The 11,742-nt window shown below is 35.3% G+C and overlaps 1 protein-coding gene across 1 annotated transcript; it reads left to right on the forward strand.

Moving 5' to 3' along the window:
- Positions 1-7,048: 7,048 nt before the first annotated feature.
- On the forward strand, positions 7,049-10,223 carry LOC114299432 (mannosyl-oligosaccharide glucosidase GCS1). Its single transcript, XM_082875778.1, has 5 exons — positions 7,049-7,399; positions 8,066-8,316; positions 9,553-9,724; positions 9,871-9,957; positions 10,089-10,223. The coding sequence occupies exons 2-5, from the start codon at positions 8,207-8,209 to the stop codon at positions 10,221-10,223; spliced, it is 504 nt and encodes a 167-aa protein (XP_082731904.1). The 5' UTR covers positions 7,049-7,399; positions 8,066-8,206.
- Positions 10,224-11,742: the final 1,519 nt, after the last annotated feature.

Raw genomic sequence — 11,742 nt, forward strand, 5'->3', positions numbered from 1 at the left:
GTTTGTGCAAAGTTCATTATGTTATCTAGCATTATTTCTTGTTCTTCTAGAGCTTCTATAATCTTTTGTAATTGGTGATGCCTTTTTTTTTTTTTTTTTGGTAGTTCTATAATTGGGTAGAAAGCAAAAGAAAAGTTTATAATTATTTGGAAATCTTCTTTGCTGCAATTCATTTGTATTCTATCAAAAAATTATTTCCAATTCAATATGAACTGATGTTTCAAGAAGTTAAATAAGGTGCTTAATGTTTATGCATATGCACTTTGATGATGCACATGGAACTTAATTGGATTTTGGAAATCACACGGTAAAGGTATGCTCCTTGCCCATTTATTATTCCTTTTAGATTATGGTACCACTATCCTATATTCAATTGAAAAAGTCTAGGATCACAAAATCGGACACAATTGATCAATTTTTGTGTATGTAGAACTCGTATTCAACTTATACACAATAATTACAATTCACGAAATTATTATATGCAACTGAACCATAATATAAAATGCTAAGAACTGTTTACATTGTCATAGTCTTAAAAAATGATTAATTCTTCCAGGTTCGTTTGATTTGGTGAGAAGTAATGGGAAACAACCATTATGCAAGTCGAGAGCTCGTCCAGGAAGCTTTAGAACAGCCAAGATTGAGGTTTGTTCCTCATATTGGCTATGTTTGCCTTTTGCCATTTGTGGCGAAGATTATTCCACTTGTAAGTTGCATGAAGGATCTCATCACGAAGCAATGTTTTCTCAATCTATTTGTGCTTCTGTTTAGTGTTTCTTACCTCTACACTGTCGTAGTATGAAGCTCTGATTCAACAAAAAAAATCCCCATTCCTTCATTTGGGTTGTGTTTGGATCTTGGATTTAGGTGGAGATTTGTGTAGGGAAAGGAAATGAGAAGAGAAATGTGAATGGAATACGAGCTGATGTTATTTCACATTTCCATTCCTTTTCCCTCAGCAAATCACTAACCAAATCCATGATCCAAATACAGCCTTAATGTTATTTTCAATTGGTGATTACATATCATTCGCATTTACAAATACACATACAGGACTCAACGATCCTAGAACAACAGCTGAATCTCATTTCAAACCGGAGCATTTTATGGACTGATTATGGACTCCGCTCTCTTTCCAAAACAAGGTGATGGAAGTTTCTCAAGTAGTGCATCATTTATGAGCTCCTTTATCCATACATCTATTCTATTATATAAAACACACGATCAACTTGGTGTGAGCGCTTATGTCACATATTTTCTCATGCCCAAATTCCCACCTATGTAACTGCGAAGTTTCTTATTTCAATTTTTTTCTCCTCCATCTACATTTAAATTTCTTTTTTCATAAGATGGTGACAACTGTCTTCTATTTCTGCACACGCATTCACTTGTGTGCTCAACTTCTAGTGTATGTTGTTATTTGCATGATATCATGTTTATTCTAGAACTACTAAAGAAATTAATTTGTGAAACTCCTCTTGTATGCCAAAGCTCAATGTACATGAAATACAACACGGAGCATGATGCACCCTATTGGAGAGGCCAAATTTGGATGAACATCAACTACATGATTCTTTCCTCGCTTCACCATTACTCTAAAGGTACACAAATACAAACATAGATTTATCTATTGTAAATTAAAAATAAAAATAAAAAAACTCTGATTTTCAATAAAATCTGAACGCATGGCATTGACACGTGCAAAAAATGGACCGTATAGAGACAAAGCCAAGATCATCTATAATGACTTGAGGAGCAATTTGATTAGGTAAGTGGTATGATATTTTTAGTTCTTAATCAATGCCTCTGATCTAAACTCTTCAGTCAATTCTGATGAGTATTGTTCATTTCTATTATGGCAAAAACGTTGTGAAGAATTACCAGCAGATACGGTATTTCTGGGAACAGTTTGATCAAAAGAAAAGTAAGGGGAAAGGTGCACGCGTATTTCCTGGCTGGACATCGCTCGTGTTGCTGATCATGGTAGAAGCTTATAGTGAATGCTCGGAACTTGGGACTCAATTTTGTAATTTTCTAAGAAAATTATAAAGTCATTAGAGGATAAAGAAGACCACAAACAAATCAACTTGTTAGTTCTGTATAATCTCTCCAATTCAAGATATGCACTATACTTATTGTCGCAAGTTAATTTGAAAGGTAAGGTTTGAAGTTATTGGTTGTGATATGTGGATGATGTTATTGAGAGTTTGTAATATCCTCCTCTCTCAGGCTGGTTTTACATTGATCATGGATGAAACCAACTGATATGCTGACCAGAATGGACCCCATTAAAAATTGTTGTTTAAGAATGACCCCAAAATCAAGCCAATATTTATGGCATTTATTTTTGCTTCTCAAACAATTTTCTTTTTGGATTTAACCATTTCCTGTTAGGCTCTACTGTTTCAAGGGAAAACGTTTTTAAATTTTTTCGTAAAAAATGTTTTCTTATGTTTAATTACAATCTCGAAACTAATACGTTAGTGGCGGTGTTAGTGATGATGGTGAGGTGGTGAAAATAATGCATTTATGGCAATGGTGGCGGCAGCGGCAAGGTGGTGGGGTGGTCAAATAGGTGGTGATGATGATCATGGGATGGTAATAGTGTGGCTTAAAATTTGTCTAGAAAACATTTTTCACCATTCAAAAAGTTAAATATTTTTTACTCAAATAAGCTTAATTTTTCATTTTGTCATTCCAAACAACTACAAATGCGAAAAGAATGATTTCCAAAAACAATTTTCACCAAAACAAGGCCCTAGTATTAACAGGAAGTTTGGAGAGCTGAACCTCACGCTTGTTTTTTGAGGATCGATTATGGATGGTTTCAGATGAAAATCAGATGCAATCAAGATTAGTCCAGTCTTTCTAACAGATGCATTATTTGTAATGAATTTAGCCATGTCCAGCAGGATTATACATGACCCCTCCTTCAACAATTAAAATGCAAACTAATGGTCTCTAATCAATTGCAATTTGTGTAACACTTTTTTTAAAATACTTCACTAGCAAGTCAAATGCAAGGTGTCTTAACGCCAAAATCATTATTAGAAAATTGCAAAAACTGTTTCCATTATTCAAGATATCAGTCTTTAACTCCCATTTTCTGTCATCTCCTTGTCCTCAGCCATTATGATCTCCATGTCCCTGATATCCCGCTTCAACACATTACCTAGCCTTGCAATGGCTTCTGTCTACTGTTGTAAAACCTGCATCAGAAAATACTATCATTTATCAGAGCATCACACATTTAATGAACACAAATTACAACCATGCGTTTCATTCTAGACATATCCACACTTATTAACTGACATTGCAGAAGGAAGAACGAAAAACTCATAATCGCCATATCTACCTCTTCTAGCCTCAAGAATAGCATTTCAAATATTGGCACTCACCTCCTGCATATCAACAAGACTCTGATCATGTATTTTGGTTGATCCCGGAAGATAAATGGAACCACCACCACCACCACCACCTGCCTGAACACGAGCCATAGTAAGCAGATTTTGGACCCTCCTAGAAAGCTCTGCTCTAGATCCTTTCAACTGTATAGGTATGTGCTAATCAATATGATGCTTTTCCACAGGCCAACAAGAATAGGATGTATGAAACAAGAAAGACGAGGAACACCAACCTGCCTAGTTATTACAGCCAACTTCTTAGCCAATTCAGCTTCACCTTTCATTAAAGGCACTCTGAAACCTTTACCCTCCAATGCCTCTATTATTCTCATGACCTTTTGACACCCCCACATACAAACAAACATATAAGAAAAACAAGTACACCGTGCTACATGCATTGATTTTTCACATGAATGATCAAGAACGCAAAGCAAACAAATGTATGCGTCGCCTAGCGGATCTGGTAGAAATCAAGCATATGTAGAGACTTGAACCCTTGCACCTTGCTAGGAGCTTTAGGGTTAAAGTCTTGCCACTGGCAAGATTGCCCCCTCCAAAAAGTTATGGTCTCTAATGTACCGGAGAGAGAGAGAGAGAGAGATTACGCAAATTAGACAAAATTGTTCAAACAGACTACCAAAATGATTCACAACCATGTTGCTTAACCACTTGGAGTACAGAAGACAACGACAATTGACCCGGCCATGCAGACACGTCCTTACTACTTGTATAACGAATTTTCGAACATTCATCTCCGTTCTCAAAGTAAAATAAATAATAAAGCCAAAAGAGGTCCTACCCTTGAGAGGCGCCTTTGAAGACCTTGCTTTTTCTGTCTCATTCTTTTTATCCAGGGAAGAGTATCAGCTTGAAAGTGCCTTTGAAGCTGCAATCACATGTATGAAATTGAATATTATAAATCCATGATATGCACCCAAAATGCGGGCAAACTGAGGGTGCGCACACAGAAAAAGAGAGAGTACCAATTTCACATTACTTTGAGTCATTCGCAATCTCTCAGCATTAGAGAGTATAACTTTATCTTGAAGCTGTATTAACCAAAACACTATAATGTAAAACAATTGAAGTACAACAAAGCGGTAACAACAATACATTAGGCCAAGGAGCATCCACTTAATGCTGAATACATTAAATAGATAAGCATCCCCAAAACTAAAACTACATCATGATAAAAACACATATCATTATGAATATCACATCCTCACATCATCTATATCATTAATCAGCTTTAAAGAAGAAACAGAATCCTGTAGTAGAACAACGATCAGTAGGGTCCTCTGCCCAATCAGCATCAGAAAATGCATGTAACTGTAGGAAAGAGTGAGCGAAGTAGTGAAGACCATGACATATAGTGCCTTGGAGATATCGTAAATTGCGAACTAGAGCATCATAGTGTGGAGAGCGAGGAACAGTCATGAACTGACTAACAATATGAACAGCATAAGCAATGTCTGGACGAGTAACTGTGAGATAGACAAGATTGCCAACTAGTTGACGATATAAAGCAGCATTAGACAACATGTGACCATCAAGAGGTGTAAGACGAGTCTGAAGATCCACGAGAGTAGAGGTAGTCTTGAAATCGGTAAGACCAGCACGAGCCAAGAGATCAGAAGTATACTTGGCTTGGGAAAGAAAGTAACCAGACGGATCATGAGAGATTTCCAAGCCGAGAAAATAGCTGAGAAGACCCAAATCCTTCATCTCAAATTGGCGGCTGAGAAACTGTTTGAGACTAGAGATACCCACTGTGTCATTGCCAGTGATGATCATATCATCCATATAGAGAAGAAGAAGAATAATACCGCGCTCTGTCTTACGAATAAAAATGGTAGAATCATAGGCACTGGAGGAGAATCCAAAATCATGAATGGTGGAGCTAAACTTGGCGAACCAGGCACGAGGAGCTTGTTTATACAAATGTGTATAGGGAAAGAAAGTTGAGTAGGTTGTACGGCTGCCCTGCTGGGGCAGCATGTCTTACACAGCAAATTATTGCCTCATTCGAGGCAAAGTGTTTGGACAGTGATGGTCGGTCCGTGGGGGCCACCATAGATCCCATTTTAATAATCTGAACCGTTCAATATGTACAACTTGTCAAGTATTATATGCTTGTAAAAAATCACGTTGATCGGATATTGATAGCTATGTGATTGGATTAGTTTTTTTTTCAACAGTTAACTATCACACCATCCGTTTTGTTTATACAAAACTGATTTGATCATATAGTTAATGATATCCGATCAACGTGATTTTTTACAGACATATAGTACTCAACGAGTTTTACATATTAACGCTTCGGATTATCAAAACGGAACCCTTAGTGGGCCCCCAAGGACCCAACATTGCCATGTGGCTTTATATATGTAAATTTTTTTTTTCCCCCAAAAAGTGTATGACCTGCCTTCCTACTGCGGCAGTACGGCTGACAGTGTAATTCAAACTTTTGTATTACAAAAATGTATAAAATATTTTTTTAATATATTTTATTTGTGAATAGTAATGACTTTTTTGCTTTTTGTGTAATTTTTTGACTTTTTTTATTTTTGTGGGACTTGCCAAACCTGGCCTTAATTGTGACAATTAATCTTTTTATACTTGATAGTTGTGATGTCATTTTTCTATTTATCTACTGTTAACGAAGCTAAAACAAATTTAAAATGGAGATATCAAAGTGAAATTTTGGTACAGATGTAAGAATTAAAGTGAAATTTTGATGAAAATATAAAGGTGCTAATACCTATGGCTCATATAATCAGTTTTGTCAACTTATTAAGGTCATATGTACAATGAAAATGTGACATTAATTGCAACTTGATTTAAACCATAAAAGATTAATTATTAAAAGTGACAGAGGCAAAAGAAATTTTGGTAGAACGAGTGATAAGTGAAATTTAACAAACACTTTTGCTTACATGGAAAAATAACAATAATATTTTTCTTTTTTCTTTCTTTCCTTATAAATTTTCAATGCCATGAAAAGCATCCTTTGGTAGAATTTTAATTACTAGTATGGCCGTTAAATAAATCAAATTGAAAACTCATCATTCGAGATTAACTTATTATGTAAATAAGTCAAACATAAACATAAACATAAACTTGTTAAGTTCTACTACTTGACTTTTGGGAAGTAGGAAAAAAGCTAACAAAGCTATTTATTGGCTTTTTTTTTTTAAGAAAACGTACAAAAAAGTAGAGGTGATATAATCCTAATAAACCAATATGATGGCTTTTTTTCTATGTTCCCAAAATAAAGTTATTTAAACTCGACTTATGTACAACTTGTTAAAAACTCATTCAAAATCAATTCGTTATATAAAAAAATCAAATTTAAATATAATTTTAAACTCGTTAAATTATCAAATCAAAATTAAACAACCTATTACTTGGTTCATTTTCGACCTTAATTACTAGTTTTAGAAATATTGATTATTGCTTGTGCTCCGGTTTTTTCCAAGTTTGCCTGGGCCAGTTGGACAGCAAAGTTTGTCAAAATGGGCTTCAATTAAACAATGGGCCTCAAAGTGGGCCAATATTTGCTAATTGAGCGTTATTACTTATTGGGCCTAAACTTGGGCCAGACAACGGTCCATACTCGCCCAGCCGAAGTCCACGGCACATTTCTATCTTCATCTTCTTCTCTCTCTCTCTCTCTCTCTACTCTCTCTCCTCAGTGCTCACTGATCTGAAAATGGCTGGAAGTGGGCGACGAAGTGCGAGAAGCAGAATCAAATACAGACGCCGACGAAGATCGAACCCCTCTCCGCAATCCCAAACTCCGAAAGCACAGAAGCAGAGACCACAGTCTCATTCGCCTCTTAAATGTTGATCTCAAAGTTGTTCTAGGGTTTGCTATCATCGCGTTCTTGATTGTCCTTTTCATGATTCATCGACTTATAATTGCCGTTGAACATCCTCAGAAACCCAGGGTCGTGACCCCATTCCCTGCCCCAAAGATCATGGATCTTCCTCAGGTGAAACTTTCATCTACAATTTGAATAAACTCATATAATATATATATGTGTGTGTGTGTGTGTGTGTGTGTGTGTGTATGTATATTATAGAATCTATAAACTGTTGCTTTCATTGTTTCTAAAAAATGTAGTTTTTTCTAGTGGGAAAGTTGATTTTTTAAAGATTTTTTAGTTGCTTTTTAGCCGAAAACAAATGGGCTTTAGCCAGGAAAAAAAAAAAAAAAACAGCTTATTTTGCCTCCAGTTTAAGAACAAAGTTTATGATGTTTGCCTCCAGTTTAAGACTTATGTTTACCACAGCAATACAAAGAAGAGGCAGAGAGAGAGGGGAAAATAAAATTCCATTTTTATGACTGTAAAATGATTTACGAACATAATTTTCATATAGAAATTAATTCAGAATTGTGTAGCAGGGTCGCTTTCAAAATTATGAGTCAAAATAATGGGTGTTTTGATTTGAAATAAAAGGAGCCGAGGATGACTGGTGTTATATTATATGTGATATTTATATATTGTGTTTGAGCATTGTTTCCTCGATCCCAAGAGGTTCCATAAATTCACGGTGAAGGTTGTTAACCCTTTCAATTTTATCCATTGTGGTAAAGATGGTTGTAATTAACAGTTATTTATCAAAAAATAAATAAAATTAACAGTTGTAGTTGTCAGGACTCCACAGTCTCTGGTTGCTGGATTGATGTGGCTTGGATTAAAGGATGGAAGATATTTCATGCGACATGTCTGCCAAGATTCAGATGAATTGAAGACATATGGTTGGACGTGTCACAATGGACGGGATTATGGACGTCAATGCTAGTTGACCAAGATATGACCTTGATGACAAGTTTTTTGAAATCCAAAGAAGATGGCAGTGGCTATGGAGGGGACTGGGCAGTTCGAATTGATGTGCAAAGTGAGAAGTAAATATCTTTCCCACCAATCTTACATTTGTCTTATCAAATACCTCTAATAAGCATGTTTTGTTTAGTGGATATAGCCCCAAAACTGGAGATTTTCTACAAGACAACCTATAAGAAAATAGCATGTGAATTTGAGGTGGAAATTATTGGTTTTCATAAAAAGAAATGTGTGTTAGCCTTGATTAACATCCATATACCTGTCATTGACCATTTTACGGCAATTGCACACATTTTTTTCTATGTTATGGTTTTTATTTGTTTGAAATTTTACACAGTAAAGATGCTGGGAATTATTGGTTTGCATTTTTAGCAGTTTAGGCATTAATTATGGGATCTTGTAAGAATACACTCATCAGTACTAACGATTGGGTTGTGTATTTATGTTGCCAGTACATTTACCCATTGTTATAATAGTAGTTTTATATTGTGGGTGCTTTGTAACAGTACTTCTATATTGTCGAAAGTAAACTTGTACTGAATGAATACTTCTCATGGGTTAAATGTGTGTTTGGAAATTTATCAAATGAGTGTATATTTTTGGGGGGAAATTTTAAAAGGTCTATATTTAGGAATTACACATCATGTCATCAGCTAACAATTGATTTTTGTAAATTAAATAGAATTTTAGGACTAAAGACGAAAACAAAGGATCATAAAAAATGTTTGGTTCTGTTGAATTATAATTGCAAACAATTTATTGAAACCCCCCAAAGAAATGAATGAATTAAATTTAATTAATGACAGCATTGATACAAACAATGACAGGATGAAGATTAGAATGCGTTCTTATCTTAGAAGTCTTATTTTTGAGAAAAATATTTATTTGTTAATGAATTCAGCAATATATAAGGATGTGGCTATTCTTAAGTTCAAAACCTATGTGCTTGCCACGTGCTTCACACTTTGAAGTATAGCCTAGGAAGCTCTCTTTAGATCTGTGCCTCGTGTCATGGTTTACAAATATGACTAAAGAAACTTGCTCGCTTCTTGGACTATGGCAGTGAGGTTCTCTTTTTTCTTTTTCTTTTTCTTTTTATTTTTCAAATTCGACTTTGTATACTCTGTAAGAATTGGTAAATTACATTTATGTTCTCTTACTTAGCATAATTTATAGTTTTCACGTTTTTGTTTCATATCATGAATTCTTGAATATTTTCTATTCTTAAATTGGGAGTTGCTAGAAGTAGGATGGTATTATTGGCTTATGTTTCGTTCATTTGTTTTGATTTTTATCAGATCCAAGCTTAGTGAGGTGATGCAAACTGTGCACCGTTTCGTCTATCTTACGAATGAAGATGGGAACGCTTTGAGTTTGAGTAGGGAGACCTTGAACATTCGTGAGAATTCTCTCCTGGCTTTTGGATCACAAACAGATGTTGGCAGTTTGAATCTAAATTTAGAATCAATGGTATGTTGTCAAATAGATGCGCAGGAACCTTCATTGTGAAAGAGGAAATAATTACTCATGCATGCCTGTGCTCCTCCATGTTTATGTATTTTGTGGCCCCAACAATATTTTTAATTCAGCTTTAATCTCAAACCAATTTTTTGCAGGATGATTTGGAAGTCCATTATTCTGGCTTCAGGACATCTCACATTCACAATTTATCAGACCTTGTCCAGCAAAATCTTGGAGCCCAAGTAAGAATTAATGTTTTTTGTTGTCTGCTGTTTTTTCTGCATGTTAAATCATGTTGATTTCTGCTATTGGTAAAACATTCATTTGCTTCCATTTTACAGTGTTATAATCGTACTAGTGTTTCATGTTTCAGTTTTCAGCAGTGGTTCTTTCACTTATGCTCTGTGTGTGTGCGTGCGCTTGCTTGCTTGCTTGCTCACTCACACTCTTGTATGTGTTGTTAGATGAGGAAGTTTGGTCGTTTGCAACTCTCAGACACTACCGATGATTCTTATAACATTTTAGTATTTCAGGTAGGCAGTCAGGGAGGTAACAGGTTACATGTGTCCACGGACTATGATTGCCATTCTCAGGTTTCTATTTCTCTTCTACCCCATATGCTTTTCTGTTTTTTATGCAGATCTTGGGTAGGATTTCTTTCAGAACAGATGTAGCTTTTATATCTGGAACTGGCGTAAAAGATTCAAGACTTAAAGAACGTCTCAGCAGCCTTACAGGTATCTTCTGTCAAGTTCTGTGCATGTTTCCTTTATCTTGATTGTGAACATTGTGTTTATAAGATTACAAGTGTCTCATTCTTTATGAAACTTCCGTATAAGTAATACTGGTATAACTTATTAGAAGCACAAGAAAACAGGCTGCTTGTTGGTATTGCCAAACAAGAAAGACTGCAGAATTAGATTTGAGGTAAATAACCTCTTTTCAATTTGAAAAGAGGCAACTAAAAATATTTAGCAATATGCTAGGAAGTCATGAAATCTAGAGGACTGCATATAGGATTACATGAAAACCTTCACTTACATTTTTTAATTAACTTGGTGGACAAGTTCAGTGAGGAAGGAAAAAGATCAGCTTAATAGACAAAGGAGAGTAAACGGGCATGCCGATTAAGAGAGAGAGAGAGAGAGAGAGAGAGAGAGGGGGGGGGGGGAGACAACTTTGGGAATGATTGTTGTCTAAAAGACCTAGAATAAAAACTTCAAAGAATTGTTACAGAGATGGGATTCATGTCAATTCATAACGTTCATTAATTTGATTTAGCAGAGGAAATGAAGAGTGAAGTTGTTAACGCTGTTAAAAGAAGTGAGTGGTGTAGTGCAGTCATTCTCACGGGAGGGTGTAGAGATAAGATGGGTGCGCTGTGATCAAGATTTTAAGTCAATAGGCAATGTGATGATGTCAATGTCATTGACAAGAACTCAGCATAATGGTACCATTTTCCTGACCACGTATCCCAGTCCTCCGACCAAATTTCCCTGTTTATTTTAAATTTAAATATTTTTTGAACTTTTTGCTCTTTGGGGAATTGAAATATCTTCTGAATGTAGGATCATATTCCTTTTGCATAAACAAGTTGAACCCTCCCTCTCGAAATTATATTTCTTTTTTTAATGCGCAATATTACAATCCTTTTTGTATGGACACGTTGACTTATACCCCAATTTCTTGTAATTTTTTTGTTTACTTTCAATAGCACAAGCTATTTATTTCAGCTTTGTAAGTTGGGATAATTTTGCTTCATACTTTTGGGTACCTTACTGACTAGTCAACTAGATGAGAAGGAAAAAGAATTTGATGACAAATTCAAAAAATGCTTTAATTTGGCTGATGCGGTATCCATTCATATGAAATCCTTATATTTGTGTCATTTGTTTTTTGAAATCAAATAACTGTATGCAGAATTTTTAGGATCATGGCATGTCTTTGATAGTTTTGTTGCAAGTAACATGTCACTATAAGCCTAGTCACATTGGTGACTGCAGGAAAATTATACGATTCTTAAGATA

This window comes from Camellia sinensis, chromosome 6, assembly GCF_055761805.1.
Source record: "Camellia sinensis isolate YWXY chromosome 6, ASM5576180v1, whole genome shotgun sequence".
Lineage (NCBI taxonomy): Eukaryota > Viridiplantae > Streptophyta > Magnoliopsida > Ericales > Theaceae > Camellia > Camellia sinensis.

Coding starts and splice junctions, on each gene's coding strand:
- LOC114299432 (XM_082875778.1), top strand. CDS start 8,207: ATGCTAGTTGACCAAGATATGACCTTGATGACAAGTTTTTTGAAATCC. Junction 8,317..9,552: donor ATTGATGTGCAAAGTGAGAA/GTAAATATCTTT, acceptor GATTTTTATCAG/ATCCAAGCTTAGTGAGGTGA. Junction 9,958..10,088: donor AGCAAAATCTTGGAGCCCAA/GTAAGAATTAAT, acceptor TTCATGTTTCAG/TTTTCAGCAGTGGTTCTTTC.